The sequence below is a fragment of the Heptranchias perlo genome, chromosome 13 (genome assembly GCF_035084215.1).
Source record: "Heptranchias perlo isolate sHepPer1 chromosome 13, sHepPer1.hap1, whole genome shotgun sequence".
Classification (NCBI taxonomy): domain Eukaryota; kingdom Metazoa; phylum Chordata; class Chondrichthyes; order Hexanchiformes; family Hexanchidae; genus Heptranchias; species Heptranchias perlo.
The window spans coordinates 9222942-9246667 of record NC_090337.1 but is presented as its reverse complement, the minus strand read 5'-3'; the positions used below and the strand labels follow the sequence as shown (position 1 = coordinate 9246667).

General features: G+C 42.9%; 1 protein-coding gene across 1 annotated transcript; it reads right to left on the bottom strand.

The window, feature by feature from the left end:
* Window positions 1-3423: 3423 nt before the first annotated feature.
* LOC137331745 (probable G-protein coupled receptor 149) lies at window positions 3424-23469 on the bottom strand. The gene is made up of 4 exons (XM_067995728.1): window positions 22522-23469; window positions 20760-20952; window positions 11839-12269; window positions 3424-3996 (listed from the first exon to the last, which is right to left on the bottom strand). The coding sequence occupies exons 1-4, from the start codon at window positions 23467-23469 to the stop codon at window positions 3424-3426; spliced, it is 2145 nt and encodes a 714-aa protein (XP_067851829.1).
* Window positions 23470-23726: the final 257 nt, after the last annotated feature.

The window sequence follows — 23726 nt, the reverse complement described above, 5'->3', positions numbered from 1 at the left end:
ATAACTATTGGTAAATGAGAACCGAATTTACAAAAGAAGTAACAACATGTTTACTGCAAGCCCATCATTTATACAACTGTTGACACCCCCACCCTCACTAGCAAACAACATTTCCAACCCAAACCCCAATTCTACTCCAAGCAATGCATTTCACAGGACTAATTTCCCATTCACACACATCAATCATATAGAATACCTGGTTCAGGTACAGCATAATTCAATCACAAATTATTCCCAAATATCCCTATTGACAATGAAAGCTGACTTCACTCAAATACAGCAGCAAACACTCAATCCCACCCCTTCATACATTAGCACCTACTTGCAGAACATTTTACCACCCTCAGACTTCTCTACGGTCTATAGACTTTTAACATCCAAGAATATCATCACTAACCAGTGCCTCGTGATTGACCTCATCTTCTCTTCTACCCTATTTGACCATGGTGGTATCTTGCACTGATGGCTCTAGCCTTTTGCCTACATTTCTTAAAAAAAAATCAAAAGTCACCACCAAAAATGCACCAGTGCTTCATGGTATTCCGCATTAATCAGTCATCGTGAGGAGCCATGATTGGAGATCTGCGATTATTTCTTTAACATGGTAAAATGTATTTTTTTTTTCATTATTTATCGCAAATCTATGTAGCTATTTTGCAGCTAACAGAATTGGAAGTGATGCTTTGGTTCAAACACAGTCCTCATTGTTAAATGAATCAGCAACTCACAGGATAAACTTTATTGAAGGTTTTGGCAACAAAACATAATCATAATCAAAACCTGAGAATCAATCCTGATCCTTGAGACTGGTAAACCATCCATGAATATAGCTGTCTCTAAACACTTAGGAAATGGAGATAGTACACTGGCAGGATTGGGCATAAATGTCTCTCACCAGATTATCAGTTTACCAACACCACAAGGAACATTGATTGATTCATCCGACTGGACCACGAGGGACTGGACATCACAACACTATAGTGCCAAGGCGCCTCATTCCCTTAACTGTGGAAGATTAAAAGGTGATCTAATTGAGATGTTTAAGATAATTAAAGGAATTGATAGGGTAGATGGAGAGAAATAATTTCCTCTGGTGGGAGAGTCCAGAACAAGGAGGCATAACCTTAAAATTAGAGCTAGGTATTTCAGGGGTGATGTCAGGAAGCACATAAGGTAGTGGAAATCTGGAACTCTCTCCCCCAAAAAGCTGTTGAGGCTGAGGGTCAACTGAAAATTTCAAAACTGAGATTATTAGATTTTTGTTAGGCAAGGGTATTAAGGGTTAAGGAACCAAAGCGGGTAGATGGAGTTAAGATACACATCAGCCATGATCTAATTGAATGGCAGAACGGGCTCGAGAGGCTGAATGGGCTACTAAGAGCATAAGAACATAAGAAATAGGAGCAGGAGTAGGCCATATGGCCCCTCGAGCCTGCTCTGACATTCAATTAGATTATGGCTGATCTTCAACCTCAACTCCACTTTCCCGCCTGATCCCCATATCTCTTGATTCCCCTAGCGTCCAAAAATCTATCTATCTCAGCCTTGAATATGCTCAATGACTCAGCATCCACAGCCCTCTGGGGTAGAGAATTCCAAAGATTCACAACCCTCTGAGTGAAGAAGTTCCTCCTCATCTCATTCTTAAATGGCCGACCCCTCATCCTGAGAAGGATATCCTACTCAAGCTACTATGTTACTAAGTTTATAAGGGTTTGCCCCACCCCATACTTGACTGCCAGAGGTAGATGACCCACCAGCAGTATACTACAGGGAATTAAAATAAAAATCCAATCTTTTCAAAAAGACACATAAGTTTGTTACATCCACAGACAATGGCTGCTCACCCATCACCTATGTTACAGTAGGAGACAAGTTTCCTCCTTGGGCAAACCTGCAAGTTAGACCCAAAAATGCACCCAATGGTGCCCTGATTTTTCTGAAGTCAAGTTATGCCCAAATACCCTTCCAATCTCATTCAAATACACCCAAACTTAAGAACCTGCAATCGGGGAAGCTTTTCAATTTTGAATGTGACATGTGCCATAAAAATGCATTAAAGGATATAGAGCAGGTCTCAGTGAGGATAAATTTTTTTTTAAACTTAAAAAATTACAATTAAAAGGCTAGAAAATCTGGACCCAATTTGGACACTGGGGAAAACTCCCCTGCTCTTCTTCGAATAGTGCCATGGGATCTTTTATGCTTACCTGAGAGGGCAGACGGGGCCTCGGTTTAAAGTCTCACCCAAAAGATAGCACTTCTGGCAGTGCAGCATTCCCTCAGTACTACACTGGAGTGTCAGCCTGGATTTTGTGCTCATGACCTTCCTGACTCACAGGCGAGAGTACTACTCACTGAGCTAAGGCTCACACCAACCAGGTGCAACGTATTCCCCATTAAATCCTGTGCAAATTTATGGAACTGAACATTTTTCATATTGCTCTTATAACTCTCCTAATCAAAACAACTAGAAGGTTTATACTGTGCGGTACATAGAATTTACAGCACAGAAACAGGCCATTCAGCCCAACTGGTCTGTGTCGGTGTTTATGCTCCACACGAGCCTCCTCCCAGCCTACTTCATCTAACCCTGTCAGCATATCCTTCTCTTCCTTTCTCCCTCTTGTACTTATCTAGTTTCCCCTTAAATACATCTATGCTATTCACCTCAACTACTCCATGTGGTAGCAATTTCCACATTCTAACCACTCTCTGGGTAAAAAAGTTTCTCCTGAATTCTTTATTGGATGCACTGCAACTCGCCAAGGCTTCTTCGACAGCACCTCCCAAACCCGCGACCTCTACCACCTAGAAGGACAAGAGCAGCAGGCGCATGGGAACAACACCACCTGCACGTTCCCCTCCAAGTCACACACCATCCCGACTTGGAAATATATCGCCGTTCCTTCATTGTCGCTGGGTCAAAATCCTGGAACTCCCTTCCTAACAGCACTGTGGGAGAACCGTCACCACACGGACTGCAGCGGTTCAAGAAGGCGGCTCACCACCACCTTCTCAAGGGCAATTAGGGATGGGCAATAAATGCCGGCCTCGCCAGCGACGCCCACATCCCATAAACGAATAAAAAAAAAATCTTATATTTATGGCCCCTAGTTTTGGACTCCTCCACAAGTGAAAACATCTTCTCAACGTCTACCTTATCAAACTCCTTCATAATTTTAAAGAACTCTATTAGGTCACCTCTCAGCCTTTTCTTTTCTGGAGAAAAGAGCCCCAGCCTGTTGAGTCTTTCCAGATAGTTGTACCCACTCAGTTCTAGTAAAATAGCACACTGTTATCATGCCCCCTCACCAAAAAAAAAATACGACAAAACGTAAATGAGGAAATGAAGCATTCAACATGGCAATAACACTGCTCTATGACAACTGACACATGTGGAATACTGGTTCCCTGCGCCACTCAGCAGTTATTAGATATCTCCTCTCGTTTCCTGTAGGCTTCGTTCAGTAACTGTATCTCCTCCTGGTAACCAGCTCTGTCCCCGTGCTGTTTCTTGCTGTTCTGTCTGTGGGCCTCCACCGTGTCCGGGATGGATATATTAATGTCGCTGCTGGAATGGTCGTTGGGAATGAGCAGCGAATAGGAGGCCGACTCAGCCAGGTCCACCGAGACGAAGCGGTTCTCACGACGCGAGTAGCGCAGGGACGGGGAGCGGGCGCGCGCCGAGGACTGGCTGATGTTGCTGATGATGGACACCGTGTCCAGCGCCTCCTCGTTCTCGCAGATCTCCAGCACCTCCAGGTGGATTTTGACGCTGGTGTCGGCCAGGCTGCCCGGGGAGTCCTCGGAGCTGGGGTCGTGGCCCACGCTTTTCGAGCGGTACACCTCGACCTTCTTCACCACCGGGGTTATCTTCCGCCCCTCGCCGCTTATTTCGTACGTGGACAAGGAGAGAGTTTTGCCGGTGGTAGGGGCGTGCAGCGACACTGTCCCCTGAAAGGCGCACAGCGGGATAGACAATCCGCCCGGTCGCTGGAGGCAGGAACAAGGAAAGAAAATGAACGTTAATGCTGGAAGTTCTTTGGCAACAGAGGAAGACATTTTCCTCATTACAAAACCATCAGTCATCAAAATTGCTATTAGAATTACATAGAATTTGACAGCACAGAAACAGGCCATTCGGCCCAACTGATCTATGCCGGTGTTTTTATGCTCCACACGAGCCTCCTTCGTCTTACTTCTTCTCACCCCTTCGACATACCCTCCTATTCCTTTCTCCCTCATGTACCTGTCCAGCTTCCCCTTAAATGCACCGATGATATTCACCTCAACCACTCTGGTAGCGAGTTCCACATTCTCACTACTCTCTGGGTAAAGATTTCTTCGAAAATAGAAACAAAACGATCAAAAACAAATCAGGTCACATTTGAAAACACCCTCCTGCGATCTTGCTGTGCACAAAATGACTGCTGTGTTTGCCTACAGAACTATCACCACCACACTTCAAAGTCATTCAATATGTGCGACACACTTAGAGATAATTGTGAGAGATGTGTTAATGTGCTGCACAAATGTAAGTCACTTTCTTCTTAGGCTGAACACTGACTCACTCCATTTAGGATCTTGAGGGCCCATCAAGGACGAGATACATAATTTCATCTATTTGGTTTGACATGGATCCTGGAACCAGAAGTAAAAGGATAATCACTTGAAGCACAACATATTTGTGGTATGGAATTTTTTTTTTGCAGGTTATTAAAAATGTACTCTTTGATACCTGTAAAACTACATGGAATATATTCCTCGCTCAATGTTAATTGTTTGCCAAGAAAGAACATGCATTGATACAAATACCTTATCAAATCCTCAGGATGTCCCAAAGTGCTTTATATTCAGTGCAGTACTTTTGAAAGGCAGTCGCTGTTATTATACAGGCAAGTGCTGCAGCCATGTTGCACACAGCATGATCCCACAAACAGCAACTGAATGAATAACCAGATCACTTCCCATCTTTTGTTTCTACAGTCATATTATCACCTCCTTTTGCCTTGCACCATCATCACTTTTGTTCATTTAACCACTCCCGCCCTTCACCCTATCACAACACCTTTCCCTTTAATTATTTTCCTGCACCTCCCCCCCCATCCCCCCATCCCCCTACATCTCTGTATTTGCTTAAAAGCAGTTCGGCTCTAACATCTTGCAGTTCTGCTAAAGGTCATCGAACTGAAACGTTAACTCTTGTTTCTCTCTCCATAGATACTGCTTGACCTGCTTAGTGTTTCCAGCATTTCCTGTTTTGAACCAGATAATTTGTTTTTGGTCGTGAGAGTTGAGGGAAGAATGTTGGTCAAACCAACTGGAGAACGTCCCTCTTTCTTCAAATGGTGCCGTGGGCTCTTTTTGCATCGACTTGGAGGGGCGGATGAGGGCCCCATTTAACATCAGATCCAAAAGATGGCTCTTCCAGCAAAGTGGCACTCCCTCACTATTGCAATAAAGTATCAGCCTAGATTATGCATTCAAGTCTGTATTAGGACTTGAACTTACGACTGGCTAACTCAAAGGCAAGAATGCTGTCAACTGAGCTAAGCTGGCATTTAGCACGACAGTTCAATGTAATGTATTGTTCAATCTGTTACTTTTTATCCGGGTCTTCTTGATTTTTTTTTTTTGTTTCCATTTTTTCCCCATATTAAATATTTCAGCAATTCCATCAAACAGTGTAGTCTCTGCAGAGTGGAGACAATTAGTCTCCGTCCTTGACTTGACAAGCTGACAGCTCTCATTCACGCAATAACAAATGATTTGGAAGGGTGGTGATGACACATGCCCCACTGAGGGTCAAGATGTCTCAGTTTCTGTCACTGGCGCCAGGCAGTTGCTTCATGTCCTGAATGCCAAGATGAGGGCAATGACCAGGAGTTTCTGGGATATCAGCCTGACGTAAACAAAATAGTTTGCTGACTGCCTGTCCCTAGGGAGAAATGTTATCAATAGTGCATGACAACTACTGGAGGAGTCTGCCAGCCATGAACAGCTATCTGTCTAACTAAGTTAGCTGAAGTCAGTTAGAACAGCTCACTGCTGCGTTGACCTATTCATTTTGCATCAGCTTTCTTGTTTCATTTTGCGAATTTCGGAAGAACGCAGGTATTTCGAGGATCGGGGGAGAAAAAGCTATTCGTTTCAACATAATTTTTTTTCTCAATCCTACCTGCCGACTCACCACGAGAGAAGATTTCCCCTGGTCGTTACATGTCTGTGACCTTGTAAACGTGGCGGGAAGGTTTACTCTGACTGCTGTTTTGCAGTAAGGTTGCAAGTGTATCCCTCCTATGTTTATGATCCTGCCAACACACAGGCCCCGAATTTGCTGGGAAGATGACAGCGAGCTAAAGAGGCACGCATTTATTAGTGCATAAAAAAAACAGCAATTTGTGGCGAGGAAGAGATACGCCAAGAGTTGCAAATTGCCACAAATTGCTGGATGATTTGCCATTAGCCTCACAAAAAACGAGAGTTCGCCGTCAATCGGCCTGTGAGCGTCAAGAAGTTGCTGGATTTATGCCGTAACTACGAACGCATCTCGTCGCAGACATTTAGAGCTGGTATTTCCTGTCGTGAGGACCCTGTTAATGATGTGATTTATGGTCCTGACATGAAACGCAACCTTGGAGGCCCAGAAAGGGAACAACTGAAACTGTGAAGTCTCACTCCTGCAGGTGGTAAATTGATCCTAGAGGTTTTTTAAATTTGAAAAGTTTTAAATTTTTTTCTTAATTTTCCTTTCCTTCTCTTTTAATTCAATCTTTCAGTCTCTCTCTTTATTTGTCTTTCTGTATCTAATTTGATTGTAATTCACCCTACTTCCTTCTCTGTCGTTCCCTCTGTTTCTTTAACCGTCCTTAAATGTCATTGGTTAAGGGCTAGGGTTAGGGTTAGGGTTAGCAGTCCCGTTGACCTCGCTGAGCCATTATCAGTTTGCATCGCCATCAGTTTGCAGCGCAAAAATAATATGATCTGAAGGGTGAGGAAACAAATCGAGTTCACGCCACTCGCCGCGAGATGCCCCGCTCCGGCAATTTCTGTGCCAAAGCAACCAGATAAAACCTCCTCCCAATCTCCCTCAACCCCATCTCTCCCCAGAAACATACCCACATGCTGCAGACACCAATTATATTGTCAGCCTTCAGGATCCTTTTTGGTTCCCTGTTTCACAACTCTATAACCCCTTGTTTGAGAAAGTTTTGCCTGACTCGTAATTATTTGCTACCTTACGTCACCTGCTTTTTGATCCCTTTCCACAGCAAATAATATGTTGGTTCAATTTTGTTAATCCCCTATCATGATCTTGAAGATCTTCAAGCCAATGTTTTTTCTTTTTCTTGGTAAAACTCATCCTTGATGAATAGTAATCTATCTGGAAGCCTAATGTATTTTGGATGAGGCACTAAAAACTTCCAGTGCAGTACTGAGGGAGTGCTGTACTGTCGGAGGTGCCATCCTTCAAATGTGATGTTAAATCAAGGCTCTGTCTGCTCTCTCAGGTGGATGTGAAAGATCCCATGGCACTATTCAAAGGAGCAGAGTTCTCCCAGTGTCCCTCAACCAACATCACTCAAACAGATTATCTCTTCATTTATTTCATTGCTGTTTGTAAGACCTGGCTGAGCGCAAAATGGCTGCCGCAGGCCCCTACCTCATAACAATGACTACACTTCAAAAGCAATTTATTGGCTGTGAATCGCTTTGGGACATCCTGAGGTCATGAAAGGTGCTGTATAATTGCAATTCCTTTCTTTTTTTAATTTCTTAAAATATAAGAAACTGCGTACTTTTTCTTCATGAACTAAGAATGGAAAAGAATGTTTCACTGTACGATAGTGTGGGAAGAGGACAGTTTACACATTCTGGGATTGTTCTAGAGCACAGAAGGTTTAGGGGAGATTTAATAGAGGTGTTCAAAATTGTGAGGAATTTTGATCAAGTAGATAGGGAGAAACTGTTTCCACTGGCAAGAGGGTCGGTAACCAGAGGACACAGATTTAAAATAATTGGCAAAAGAACCAGGGGGCAGATGAGGAGAAATATTTTTTTACGCAGCAAGCTGTTATGATCTGGAATGCACTGCCTGAAAGGGTGGTGGAAGTAGATTCAATAGCAACTTTCAAAAGGGATTTAGATATATACTTGAAAAGGAAAAATTTGCAGGGCTAAGGGGAAAAAGCAGGGTAGTGGGTCTAATTGGGTAGCTATTTCAAAGAGCCGACACAGGCACGATGGGCTGAATGGCCTCCTTTGTGCTGTATGATTCTATGATCCTACACAGCAGTACTGAGCTCGAAAGGATGTTTAATGTGTGAACTTTCAGTTTATTTGGGCAGCGTGATTTATTGCAGGCTTCAGGGCTAAAATTGAACCAAATAATTTGTAAACCACTGATTCATAAATATTCTTCATATACCAGTATTCTCTTGAAGAAGGAGACCAAGCAGGAATGCTTCTGGCACTGTTTCTAAAATAGAGTAGAGCTGGTCTGGCTCCATTATTCATCTGTGATCTTTGCCAAGGGTAATCACTCAACAAGCTGATATGAATAAGGATTTTTACGGAGTGGGTTGGAACATGAATAGGAAAAAAATATCCTTAGGCGCGCAATATGGAGACAGAACAATTTGACCTGATCCTTTCAGTGGATTTAACATTGCTCATCAGCCATCATTGATTCAAACTGATAGGCACAGAACTCTGTCTCTAGTCATCAACAACATGACAATGATGTACTCTTATTCCAGTTCTGCTGCCGATGGCCTTTTGACAGTTACCTTTTCAACTTAGCATTTTTGACGGCAGTACTAGGATCCAAGTAATTAAAAACAAAAATCTAAGTGCAATGTGTGGGCATGTCTTTTTTTAAGCTTCTCTCCCCTCCACTCAAGTGTGTAGGGTGTCGATTGGCCAGGGATGAGAAACTATATAGTTATGGTGAGGGATTGGAGAGACTAGGACTACTTCTACTGGAGCACAGAAGACCAAGAGGAGGTTCAATAAAGTTTTTTTAAAAATCAAAAAAAGGTTTTAATAGAGTGTTTATGGAAAGACTTTCCTTTGGTTGGCGAGTTGCTGACAATGGGGTCATTGATTTAAAATTATCACTCAGAGTAAGGAGAGAGGTTCTGAGAACTTCCTTTATGCAGTTGTTGTTAGGGCAGGGCATGGTTAAGAACATAAGAACATAAGAAATAGGAGCAGGAGTAGGCCAATCGGCCCCTCGAGCCTGCTCCGCCATTCAATAAGATCATGGCTGATCTGATCCTAACCTCAAATCTAAATTCATGTCCAATTTCCTGCCCGCTCCCCGTAACCCCTAATTCCCTTTACTTCTAGGAAACTGTCGATTTCTGTTTTAAATTTACTTAATGATGTAGCTTCCACAGCTTCCTGGGGCAGCAAATTCCACAGACCTACCACCCTCTGAGTGAAGAAGTTTCTCCTCATCTCAGTTTTGAAAGAGCAGCCCCTTATTCTAAGATTATGCCCCCTAGTTCTAGTTTCACCCATCCTTGGGAACATCCTTACCGCATCCACCCGATCAAGCCCCTTCACAATCTTATATGTTTCAATAAGATCGCCTCTCATTCTTCTGAACTCCAATGAGTAGAGTCCCAATCTACTCAACCTCTCCTCTTATGTCCACCCCCTCATTCCCGGGATTAACCGAGTGAACCTTCTTTGTACTGCCTCGAGAGCAAGTATGTCTTTTCTTAAGTATGGACACCAAAACTGTATGCAGTATTCCAGGTGTGGTCTCACCAATACCTTATATAACTGCAGCAATACCTCCCTGTTTTTATATTCTATCCCCCTAGCAATAAAAGCCAACATTCCGTTGGCCTTCTTGATCACCTGCTGCACCTGCATACTAACTTTTTGATTTTCTTGCACTAGGACCCCCAGATCCCTTTGTACTGCAGTACTTTCCAGTTTCTCGCCATTAAGATAATAATTTGCTCTCTTATTTTTCCTGCCAAAGTGCATAACCTCACATTTTCCAATATTGTATTGCATCTGCCAAATCTCCGCCCACTCACCCAGCCTGTCTATATCCCCTTGTAGGTTTTTTATGTCCTCCTCACTCTCTACTTTCCCTCCCATCTTTGTATCATCTGCAAACTTTGATTTGCTACACTCGGTCCCCTCCTCCCCTCCTCCAAATCGTTAATATGGATTGTAAAGAGTTGGGGACCCAGCACCGACCCCTGTGGAACACCACTGGCTACTGGTTGCCAGTCCGAGAATGAACCATTTATCCCAACTCTCAGCTTCCTGTTAGATAACCAATCCTCCACTCATGCCAGAATATTACCCCCAATCCAGTGATTCTTTATCTTGAGCAATAATCTTTTATGTGGCACCTTGTCGAATGCCTTCTGGAAGTCTAAATACACTATGTCCACTGGTTCCCCTTTATCCACCCTGTACGTTATGTCCTTAAGGCAGTGACCATTGCATCTTTTAAGGGAAAATTGGATAAATATTTGAAGCAGAGGCCAAAACAAGATATGGGGAGAGAGCAGAGCAATGGGATTAGTTTTGGATTGCTCTGGGAAAAAAAAGCCAACATGGACTTGATAGACTGATGGGCTCCTTCTCTGTTGTAAATGTCTATGGTTGCCCAGTTTTAACTCTTCCTCTCCTAAAAGTTCTGACTCTTGCTGGGCTACTGTTCCACTGGCATTGGTACCTTGTCCAAGGAGGCATTCTTCATGTGTGAGCCAGGAAGTGACTGTCATCAAGTTATAGCAGATATATCAGCCAAGCTTAATTCTGTCCTCACCCAAGGTCGACACGTGACATACTTTGTAGAAGGAATTGCTGGATAACGAACAAAAGAGTTCATCTCCCCTTCTCTAGTCCTGGTACACTGAAGCTAATTGCAATGCCCCAAGCGATTTCCAACTGAGATCAGCTACCTCACAGGTCAGAGATCGAACCTGGGACCTTTCTGAGTCTATAAATCTCAGTTGCTTATCAAGCATTGCAATTCTGAACTGAACCTTCGGGTGGTATAAATCAAGGTTATATTCACGAATAATAACAACAACAACTTGCATTTATATAGCGCCTTTAATGTAGTAAAATGTCCCAAGGCGCTTCACAGGAGCGATTATCAAACAAAATTTGACACCGAGCCATACAAGGAGATATTAGGACAGGTGACCAAAAGCTTGGTCAAAGAGGTAAGTTTTAAGGAGCATCTTAAAGGAGGAGATAGAGATGGAGAGGCGGAGAGGTTTAGGGAGGGAAAATTCCAAAGCTTAGGGCCTAGGCAGCTGAAGACACAGCTGCCAATGGTGGAGCGATGAAAATCAGGGATGTGCAAGAGGCCAGAATTGGAGGAACGCAAAGTTCGCGGAGGTTTGTAGGGCTGGAGGAAGTTACAGAGATAGGGAGGAGTGAGGCCGTGGAGGGATTTGAACACAAAGATGAGAATTATAAAACCGGGGCGTGGGAGCCAGTGAAGGTCAGCGAGCACAGGTGTGATGGGTGAACGGGGCTTGGTACAAGTTAGGATATGGGCAGCAGAATGTTGGATGAGCTCAAATTTACCAAGGGTGGAAGGTGGGAGACCAGCCAAGAAAACATTGGAATAGTTGAGTCTGGAGGTATCAAAGGCATGGATGATGGTTTCAGCAGCAGATACAACCAATGTTAACAAGTGTGATATTAATAACGAGCCTCCTACATCATGAATTTGGATTTTGCCCACAGTGGGGGAAGGATTCCTCCCTGCGCTGTTACACAGAGGGCACAGAAATATGGGTTAGATGCTCCATGAAGCAACTATAGAGCACTTCTGAATACTCTTACCGGTCGCGGGGTCCTTTCAGACTTGCTCCGACACCACTCCCAATCGCCGAGCTCCGGCTTCCTCCCCTCCTCCTGGGTCAGTTTGCGCTCTGCCCCGTCCGGGGTGCCGGCGGAGGCGGCCGTTTTTCCGGGGTGGTTCCTGCTATCTTTGTCCTGGCCGGTGCTGACTTTGCAGGGCTCTGCGCTCTGGTCAGTTGGAGCCCGCGGGGAGCTGTCCTCAGGACCGGTGGTGCTGATCTCGATTTTTGCGTCGCTTGGAGTTCCCTTGTTTTGAACGGGGGCAACTTTGCTGCACTTGGACTCGTAGACGGTCAGATTATTGTATGACAGGGACTTGCTTCCCTCGCCAACACAGTTGTTTACTTGCGATATCTTATAAACTCCATAACCTTGTTGGAATGACAGGTTGAATTCAAAGCCTTTTCGTTTTGCTGGACAAGAACAGCATTATTTGTAAAGGAAAAACAGTTGCCACAGTGTCACTAAACCAGTAATGAAAAGTATTGAACAATTATTTACACATTTGATTTGATGATAAGCATTTGGTTTCAATAAGAACTCCAATAGTTTTAAATGGAGATGCCAGTGCAACACATTAAGCACTGTAACCAAAAGCGAAATGAAGGGCCATGATAAATGGAGTAGAGAAAGATTGTTTCCACTAGTTGGGGAGCTTTTGATCACGGGACAATATTTGACTTAATATTGTCACTAAGAGAGTGAGGCTAGGAAACATTTCTTTAGTTTTGAGCTATTGGAACATGGTGTCAGCTGTGCCTCAGTGGGTCGCACTCTTGCCTTTGAGTTAGAAGGTTGTAGGTTCAATCCACACTCCAGGGTCTTGAACACATAATCCAGACAAACACTCCCAGTGCAGTACCGAGGGAGAGCTGCACAGATGAGACATTAAGCCAAGGCCCCATCTGCCCTCTCACGTGAACATAAAAGATCCCATAGTGCTATTTTGAAGAAGAGCAGGGGAGTTCTCCCCTGGTGTTCTGGCCAATATTTATCCCTCAATCCACACCACTAACATAACAAATTATCTGGTCATTATCGCATTGCTGTTTGTGTGATCTTGCTGTGTGTAAATTGGCTGCTGCGTTTCCTACATTACAACAGTGACTACACTTCAAAAGTACTTCATTGGTTGTAAAGCGCTTTGCGACGTCGGGAGGTCGTGAAAGGTGCTATATAAATGCAAATATTTCTTTTTCTGCTTCCATCACTGTGACTAATCGAACTGTCTAACCTCACCCTTCAATTTTTTTTAGTGATGGTTTCAATTTTATCTCCAATAGTTACTGACTTCACTGTCCAGTGGAAATAATTGTTCCTGATTTACCTTATCAAAACCTCTCATAAAAAAGCAATATTAACCACGACACAGAGATTATACATATAGTAAAGGATAGCTATGAGTGATTACAAGGCAGCGTACCTCATGGGAGGATCAGCTGATTGTTATAAAACTGATCTCTGATCATTAGGTTTATGATACAATTGAAACCCCTTCCATGAGATTATTGCCTGGAAATCACTGCTGGTTTTTTAATAAAATAGAAAATGTTGGAGCTTCCCAGCTGGACAGTCAGTATCCGAAGCAGAATGATTAGTTAATGTTATGGATGTAAACCTTCATAAAAATCACCAAAATATTATTTTTTTCTCTTTCAGGCCCCATGGTATTTCCAGCATTTTCTGTTTTTATCTCTGATTTCCAGTGTTCACATTTTTCTCCATTCTTGAAGCAACTATTGTCTCTTGTGAAACAAATGTAGATAGGCAGTGAATTCTATGGTTAATGCATGACTGAAGGGAATAAAGACAGAACTTGCATTTATATCACACTTTCATGTCCTCAGGACATCCCAAATAGCTGCACAAGCAATGAATTACTTTTGAAATGTAATCACTATTGTTATGAAGGACTAATGATTAATTATGCTTATTGAGTAATAACTAACAACTAACCGCTGGGGATTAATACACATGCTGTATATTCTGCTTAGGACTGCACATAGGTTGGAGTGTGCTACAAGACAGTCACAACTTGAGGGATTGAGGTGACATAATGAACCGTGAGAGTGTAGCTTGAGCAGTTTTGCATCTGAACCAGTTTTGTTTTCTTCAGATTTCCTCTGCCACATTCTCTCCTCCAAATGTATTGATTCCTTGCTAGCTTCCATTGGCAGCAGGTGCCTCCATCACATTGCACAAGTGGAAATTATACATGTACGAAGCTTGACCGTGAGTCTCTGCAGGGGTCATTCAACATTCAGATGCTTTGAAACACATCCTGGCCGGTGTTATTCTATATAATATGTACAGGTAAGGCTCATTTCATTTTGTTTCTGGTTAGACTTTTGTCTGCCGGCAGCAGCTGATGTGAGGACAGTGACAGATGGTGACCTCCCATGGGGCAATTGGGGTAATTTGGAATGAAGTGCTATTGTACCATGTGATGTAAACTGCTAATTAGATCAGGTTTTACTTCACTGCACATTACATAGGTACAGCATTCCTCATGTATTATGAATATATATTATGTGTTTCCCAGGAATCCCTTATTGACTCTTAACTAAGGCGCATTGCTCAGCACATTCACCGCATTACAATGGCCCAGGTTTTGCTGGAGTGAGGCATCTCACGGCGCACCATGTTAGTTAGACTTTTCCCTCACCCTTCAGCTCGAAAATGTTTTGCCTGTAAGTTGCTGGAAGTGCAAACTGATAACGGCCTGGTGATGGGAACGGAGCATCTGGGACTTTGGTGAACGATAGGACAAACAGTCTATCTCCTTAACCAATGAGATTTAAGGGTTGATAAAGAAACAGAGCAACAATGGAGAATGAAATAGGATGAATTAGAGTCAAATCAGGTACAGAAAGAGAAATAAAGAGAGGGAATGAGACTCCACAGTTTAAATTATTCCCTTTCTGGGCCGGAGAGGTTGATTGGTACTGCAGGAACATAAATCTCCTCATTGAAAAGGTACTTATGCTGTTAAGTACCAGCCTTAACTTTCTGCGGCAAGTTTAATTGGCAAATTCAGCAACTTCATGAAACTCATGGGGAGGTTAAGGGTGAGCTGCCCTTTTGCGAGGCTAAAGACGGAGCGAAGAAAATCGTCCAGCGACTTGTGGTGATTTGCAATTCATAAGGTATCTCTTCTGCGTTACAAGTTGCTGGATGATTTCCACATTAATAATGGTGAGTGCCATTAAACTCCCTGTTATTTTAGCAGAAAAATCTGGGCCAATAAAAAACCTAAATTGATAGCTTTAAAAATAGACTGCCTACAGCCTTTCCTTATAGCTCAGTGAGCCCATTCAGTGAGGAGCTGAGCCACACAGGCCAGCAAGGTACTAGGTTCAATCCCTGATTGTGCTGAACGGTGCTACTGATTGTTATGCTGCAATACCTACTGAGTTATCACCATGGGGGTGAGGACAGGAATTGGCTGTGATGCACTTGACGGTCAACTAGCCGGTCAAAATTCACACATGAATAACGTAGCACTGGAGGGCAACTAGTACACGTGGAACTGTATCCCAGTAAGGAGTCAACACATAGAATTACATAGAATTTACAGAACAGCAACAGGCCATTCGACCCAACAGGTGTTAATGCTCCATATGATGGGTAAGATGGGTATAGAGGGATATGGGCCAAGTGCAGGAAATTGGGACTAGCTTAGTGGTATAAACTGGGCGACATGGACATGTTGGGCCGAAGGGCCTGTTTCCATGTTGTAACTTCTCTGATTCTATGAGCCTCCTCCCACCTGACTTCATCTCACCCTACCAGCATAACCTTCTATTGCTTTATCCCTCATATACTCCCTAGCTTCCCCTTAAATGGATCTATGCTATTCGCCTGAACTATGTGGTAGCAAGTTCCACATTCTAACCACTCTCTAGGTAAAGAAGTTAGAAGAACACTTTCAGGAGAGGAAAAGGGAGGGAATGTATAAGAATAACAAAACTCTATATGAATGCTAGCTTAGCCTGTCAACATGCCACTGCGTTGTAACACACTCCAGTCTGTATATTCGCATTTCTTGTTTCTTCTTGGGAGGGAGGGAGGGAAGGTGTTATGGCAGATAATGACGGACAGCAGTGTCCCAGGGTTGAATCATTTTGCTCTTTAAGTAAAGGTAAAGAAAAATGCTTTCACTAAACCCTCATTGTAAACCTCCGCAGTTTGGTCAAACACTGTTGGGATAATTTTCCAAGTATCGGCTAGCAGCAGGAATCCTTACCTCCCATGGCACATATCAGAAAATTGTCAGCATAGTTCCTGCAATTTTCCAACCGTTAGCCACAGTTGTCCAGTACGGTGGCTAATGTCTCCCACTGCCAGCAGGTACTCAGAAAACTTAGGCCTGTTTCTTTAAATTTACACAACAACAACTTGCATTTGTATAGCACCTTTAACGTAGTAAAACATCCCAAGGCGCTTCACAGAAGCATTATCAAACCAAAAAATTGACACCAAGCCAAAGAAGGAGATATTAGCACAGGTGATCAAATGCTTGGTCAGAGAGGTAGGTTTTAAGGAATCTTTTAAAGGAGGAGAGAGAGGTAGCAAGGCGGAGGGGTTTAGGGAGAGATCTCCAGAGTTCTGTCAGAAAAACAGAAGCAGAATTTGTCAACATAGACAGGTGTTAAAAAAGAGACAAGCAGCAGTGTGACTAATAACAGATGTTATAGTTTATTTGCTGATGTTTAGAAAAAAAGGAGTTTGCAGATAATAGATTTTTTAGTCAATAGTTGCTTTTAATCAAATATATTGAGTGAAAAAAATTCTCTCCTGAATCATTTTGAAGCTTGACGGGTTTTAAAAACCTGACAACTATTAAATGATGAACTTTGCACATTTCATGGGGCAACTTTTGTTTTTTTATGAAAATTCATGTTTTTTAAAAGCTATTTAAATTGGCAAACTCATCACCCGTCTCCGCAATCCCCGATCCAAGGACCTGCCTCGGTTTTCCTAGGGCTTGGCTCTCCAGTGTTTCTGGAACCCTGGGAGATCACCTGAAAATGCTGCCATACCTTGAGATCCTAACCCAGTACTTACAAACGCCAGGGCCTCCTTCAGTACTGATAACTAAACTTTACACCCCCCCTCCCCAAGCTAAATTTTCAGCCCTTAGCTCCCACCACCACTGAGTAAGATTTTGACCCCTTTCTCCCCGCTGGGTGACAATTCCTTCTCCCCACCTCTCTGCACTAGCTTCAGTTGCCCCTCACAAGCTATCCCTATCTTACTTGAATTCCCTGTTCACAGAAACCCCCAACTGCATTTCCAATCCACTGCACCCCCACCACTGGCTATATTTCTTTTCCAATTACTGGATGTTCCATGCTTCCATTCCCTTACCACTGCTGATCTGAATTCTGCTTCCTCGACATTCCCTTTCCTCTCTCCTCCCTTTCTCCCCCTCCCATCTCTCCGCTCTCCTGTCCCTTCCTCTTCCATTATCTTCCCCTTCTCCTCCCACTCTCTTTTCTCCCTCTTCTCCCCCCTCCTCTCCCTGCTCCCCTTCCCCTCTCCCTCTCCCCACCCTCTCCTCTCCTGCGTCTCCTCCTTTCCCATTTCCCCACTTCCCCTCCTCTACCCTTCCTCCACTCCCCTCTCTACCCCCCACTCCAATTTGCTGTCTCCTCCTCCCCCTTCTCCCAACTCCATTCTCCCACTTTGGTTTACGTTTACACAGGCCGTTCCCATTATGAATGTGGACATAAGAATTTAGAATGGGAAAAGTTGATACAAAAGTGTGACAATAAAGTGGCAACAGGAAGGAAGATTTTTCAGAAAAATAGTGAGTGCAACTATAAGTTCTTTATATTATGGGCTTGCTGGGAATAATGAGCAGAGGAAATCGTCACAAAAGCATTTATAATTTTACTCCACATGGTTTTTTTCTACCCCAATATCATTTCTCATGAGTTATTCATCTCATGCATGGAAATATTTTTCTATCGGGTTTCAATCCTTGGTAGGATTTGACATCTGTACAATAGTTTGTGTTTCATATTTCCATAGTTGTTTTACTCCAGCAGCTTTGTTCTATCACCTTGATGGTTTGCGATAGTCTCTCTACCTTTTGGCAAAAAATTGAAAGCTTTGAAGGAAATTATTTTTAATTCAGAATAATTGACAAGAGTAGTAAATTGAATAGAAGCTTTCCCCTCATGAAATACAACTTCCATTCTCACCAGTGAGGCTAATGATTCCTTACGATGATTTTCATGTTTCCTAGTTGCCCAGTTAGCCTGACTGCTGTGAATAAAATATTTCTTGTGGAAGCAATTCTCCTTTGACAATGTACCCACTTCAACCCAAATTGTATAAAACTGCACGCAGTTGTTAGGTAAATGGGTTTATAGGGGCTGGCCTTCACACTACTAACTGTATAATCTATCCAGGGGCTGTACAATTTTCGGGGTCTGAGTATGTACCATAATAGAGTAGACTCTGCAGGTCATTTCCACCTCAGACCTCATTTGGGAGCCTGATTAAAACCCATTTGTCAGGAAGAAGCAATTTCCTTTTTAATGTGGCCTAACAATGGAGTGAAATTTCTATCACCATGGTCCAACTGGGTTTGGATTAGTTGCAAATTGTGAGTAAATCTGCATTCATAGCTGTAGTCTAAAGGGGAGATCTGCTGAATAGCGATGATGACCTTTAGGCTTCATGAGGAGAGGGATAAAGTCATTTCAGCTGTATATTTTTTCTGTGATATTTTTAAATAGCCATGATAAATACTTGAATGAAAGTCAAGTGCATTTTATTGTATACAAGTATTACAATAGTGAAGTGTGGATAAACCATTACTCTCTACATGGCTTTATACAAAGTCCATACAGAATCCTTGCTCATTAGAATTTAGTGTTGGTCATTTGTGCCAAGCCAAAGAAAACAAAGAGCTCGAATATGCTGAAAAAATAACGGCATCTGAATGACGCACGCCGTTATTAATGCACAAATCGGCCAGCAACTTGTGGCATGGAAGAGATACCCGGTGATTTGTGAATCGGCACAAATTGCTGGACAATTTGCACTGCTCCGCCGTTAGCTTCGCGAAAACGGCATCTTGCCCTTAACCCCTCTGTGAGTTTCATGATGTTGCTGCATTTTCACATTAATTGCCCATTAAACTTGCCACAGAAAGTTAAGTCTAGTAATTAACAGCGTAAGTGCTCTTTTAACAATGTGATAATTGTTAATGACGGCCAATCAACCTCTCTGGCCCAGAAAGTGAACAATTAAAAGTGTGGAGTCTCATTCCTTCACGTAGTAAATTGTTGTTGGAGATTTTAAAAATGTAAAATTTAGAATTTTACATTTCTTTTCTCACTTTTCCTTTCTGTCTTTTTTTTTCTATCTCTTAATTCAATCTTTCTTTCCCTCTCTTTATTTTTCTTTCTGTACCTGATTTAACTCCATTTCACCCTCCTTCTCCTTCATTCCTCTGTTTATTTCTCAATCCTTAAATCTCATTGGTAAGGTGATAGACTGTTTGTCCTATCATTCACTAAGGTCCCAGATGTCCCATTGTCCTCATCGTGCTGTTATCAGCTCGCACTTCCAGCAAAACATTTTTTGAGCTGAAGGGTGCAGGAAAAAGTCTAACTAACCAGGCACACTGTGAGCAAATTCTGGCCAATATCTTCGTGCTTACCTATAAATCTCTCCTGGCCTCATTACTCCCCACCTCCTCAACCTCCTGCATTTCTATGTCTTGGGTCACACTCTACTCTTCTGACCGGGGACTTCTATGGCTGGACAATTGGTGCCATTTTGAGTAATCAAGCCCCTGCAATCTGGAATTCCCTTTTCTAAATCCCTTCTCTCCTCACTTAAAAAAAAATCCTCCTGGAAATGCACTGCTAGGAATAGCAAGTAAGGTAACATATGACTAGATAGTAGTGATTATAGGATTAACAGCTCAAATTCAGTCCCAGACGGAGAAGATGTAAGAGTGAGAGTACTCTGAGTAGACAGGCTGGGAATGGAATGTTAAGAGAGGGCAAGACGCCAACTTGTCTACAAAAGGTGATAACGATACAGGGATGACCTAAGGCTTGAGTGTGAGAAATGTCATAAGAGATAAGAAAGCGCTGACACCCAAGGCCAGTCTGACAGCTCAAACATGTGATATGTCTGGAGAACAATAAACAGATGGAGCTGCAATGCTCAAGCACGAGAAGGGAGAAGTGGTCTACCTGACTGCTAACATACTTACGTACTAATCTTACATACGGCTGGCATACTTACATATTAACCTCAATCTACGGTTGTGCTTACATACTAACCCTACATTAAACTTGCATACTGAATGGGGTATAAAAGGTATAACACACCAGGAAATTGTAGGAACGATAATAGTCAAAGGGATTAGTTCACGAATCCCCGATGAGTTTGTTACTTGTGAGAATCAAGTTACCAATCTTGTAAGTACTACATATGTTGGGTTTGTATTGATTTGATAAATAAAGATTATTGATCAGATTCTTGCATCTATGAGCCTGCGTTGAAATAAAAGGCTAAGGATTGTCCAAAGGCCCACCTCTTCAACTGTACATTCAGTCACCCCTTCATCCCCTCCTCCAAACTCTTTCTAGATGTTGGATCCCTATGTGAAAATGCCCTGGAACTATGTTAAAGATTCTTTGTAAATGCAAGTTGCTATTATAATTACCAATCATATCTAGGATGCTGTTGTACTAATAATGAACTGCATTAATCTTAATAAGAAGTTCTCATATCATAGATAATGTATGGGAGATGCCCACTTATTCTGAATAGAAGCCTCTTTGTTATAATTGCCCCCAACTTCACATGTATTGGTGACTTGGCACCTGTTGACTGTATTCATGTCAGTAGTATTATAGAGCTTTTCTTACCTCTGGTTGGCTCTGAGACGACTGTGTACACACTCTTCCTGCAGTTAATGATGCAGCCACATGGTAAATGAATCCATCGCTCAGACAGAACAAATACTGGCGTTATACCAGCAGCCAGCAAGGTCAGGACAAAACCCAGAGACTCGAAGGACACATTCTCAAATTTGGTGACATGATGGACGAGCATTTGTATCTGTGAAACACAGGGAACAGTCAAGTGGTCATCCAGCCACACAACAGAACCATTAAGCCATACATCTTTGAAAGAGGAATACACATCAAAGCCAACGGAGATTGAATTTTTGTTCACTTTTAGGTAAAATAGACATAAATTTTAATGTTACAATTCAACTTTCAAAAAACCAAACAGATTTAGCAGTAATTTTTGGAATATCTTCACCAGCTGTAAATAGGATGCATTTTGGAAGGAAGAATGAGGAGAGGCAATATAAACTAAATAGTGCAATTTTAATGGGGGTGCAGAAACAAAAAGACTTGGGGCAGGGGGGTCACATACACAAATCTTTGAAGGTGGCAGGATAAATTGATAAAAAAAGCATACAGGATCCTTGGTGTTATAAAATGGCACAGAATACAAAAGCAAGTAAGTTATGCTAAACCTTTATAAATCACTGGTTACGCCTCAGCTGGAGTATTGTGTCCAATTCTGGGCACCACACTTTAGAAAGGATGTTCAGGCCTTGGAGATGGTGCAGAGGAGATTTACTAGAATTGTACCAGGGATGAAAGACTTCAATTATGTGGAGAGACTGGAGAAGCTGGGATTGTTCTCCTTAGAAAAGAGAAGGTTAAAGGGAAATTTAATACAGGTGTTCAAAATTATGAAGAGTTTTGATAGAATAAATAAGGAGAAACTGCTTCCTTTGGCAGGCAGGTTGGTAATCAGAGGACATAGATTTAAGATAATTGGCAAAAGAACCAAATGAGGAGAATGTTGTTACGCAGCGAGTTGTTATGATCTGGAATGCACTGCCTGAAAGGATGGTGGAAGCAGATTCAATAGTAACTTTCAAAAGGAAATTGGATATATACTTGACAAGGAAAAAAATGCAGGGCTTTGGCGAAAATGCAGGAGAGTGGGATTAATTGGATAGCTCTTTCAACGAGTTGGCACAGGCACAATAGGCCGAATGGCCTCCTCCTGTGCTACATGATTCTATATCTTTTTGGATTTTTTTTGCGAGCTGAAAGTTCCTTGATCTCAAAGTATCGTTTTATATAACTAATGATGTGGTTTATTTTCCTGGATGTTGTATGTACAAAAGAACAACTAACCAATGCAATTCAGCGAAGTTGTGATTTAACAATGGACTGAAACACCGATTCAATATCATGATGCCCAGCAGGCAAGATGTCCGAGTGCACATTTCTCACCTTCTTTAGATGGGTAAACTTCCATTTTGCAGTTGGTGTTTCTGCACAGTTCGGGAAATAAATGAATAGAGACGTATTGAGATGACAGTTGGGAGATGTATTAGATTTGCATTAGGTATAACCTTGCAACAGTGAAATATGCAGCAACATCAAAGCTTTACAGTAAGTTGCACATAAATGCAATCGGCCCATTGTCTCACACAATCATTAGTGCTCAATCCAGACTAGTGTGCAATCACTTTCTGGTTGATAAGCAAGTTGTTGAGCTAAATTGATTGCAATGGTTTATCTCCAGAAGTAGCAGTTTGAGACAAAAGATGACTTATATTTTAGGGTTAAATTGATATATTTCGATCATTTAACTTACCATCAGGGGTAGCCACAAAACAACCTTGGTCATAGCTAAAATCAAGGAGAAACGCTTCTGAGCGAAGGCGATGATTGGGTTGATGTGTCTGAAGCCGCCGCTCTGGCAATGCGATGAATTCGGAATCTCAGACTTACCCTTGGCGTCTGAGCTCCAGCTTATGTCAGTCTGGAAACCCCTTAAAGTTCTGTCCACGGGGTCCTCCAAAGCGGAGACGTTGCTAGCCGGAGTCACACCATCAGTCACCTCGTGATAATTGGGATAGGACTGTCTGTGTTGCTGCCCGTCGGAGCAAAGCAGCTTGTAAGTGAGGGGGACGGAGAAGGTGATGAGGACTAAGAGGCATAATGAGTATAAACCAAAAAGAAATGCCACATAGGAGCTACTATGGTCGACAAGACACCCCCAAGGTGTTGGGGTGAAAGTGCCCCATCCAAAAACGGGCAGGAGGCTCACCAGCAGACTAGTGACCCAGAGAATCGGTAGGAGCCAGGTCATGGGGAGCGAACTCTGGCTGCTTTTGTAAAGCCCAGATCGTCTCGTCGTGTAATAGTTATAAGAGACGATCAGTGAGGATTTGAGAGCGCTGGAGACACCTTGTAGCAAATAGAGGACGGCCGATACGGTGCACATAGAGCTGGGCAGCATCTCGCTTGCCCACTGCATGGACATGAACATGGACAGAGCGACCACGCAAAGAAGGTCATCTGCAGAAAGTGAAGCGATGATGAGCACCAGGGAATTCTTCTTTCTTGTCTTCAGCAGGCAAACGAGCGAATAAACGCTGCCCAGGAGGATGAGGAGCGTGGAGACGAGCGTGAGGACAAACAAAAAGATATTCACCGATCTCCCCCTGACTTGAGTGTCCATGGTGGGACCCGTCACTTCGGGATCACCGCTGACCGAGTAGGTCCTGTTCATGGGCCAAATGACCGGGCTTTCAGACATGGCTCTCCAGGGAGAGGCTGAAGTCAAATGTCAATTTTCTCTCAAATGAAACCAGTTGCAGACACTTTGCGGTGGTTCACATGCCTTAAGTTGTCTGTGTCAGATGTCCTGGCTCAATCACCACTGACCAGATGTTCTACAGATCGCCCTTTAACTGCTTTCACTTCTGCTTCAACGCGAGCCTCCGGAGATGAACCAGGTCGCTGTTCTTTCCTCGTGGTGCTGAAATGCAGCTCACCTTCCGCTCCCTTTGTCTT

Excerpts from the sequence above, each read along its gene's own strand:
- LOC137331745 (XM_067995728.1), bottom strand. The coding sequence starts at position 23,469 with ATGTCTGAAAGCCCGGTCATTTGGCCCATGAACAGGACCTACTCGGTC. Across the intron at positions 12,270-20,759 it reads CGTCTCAGAGCCAACCAGAG|CAAAACGAAAAGGCTTTGAA; the intron begins GTAAGAAAAGCT and ends GTTCTTGTCCAG. Across the intron at positions 3,997-11,838 it reads CTGAAAGGACCCCGCGACCG|CGACCGGGCGGATTGTCTAT; the intron begins GTAAGAGTATTC and ends TCCTGCCTCCAG.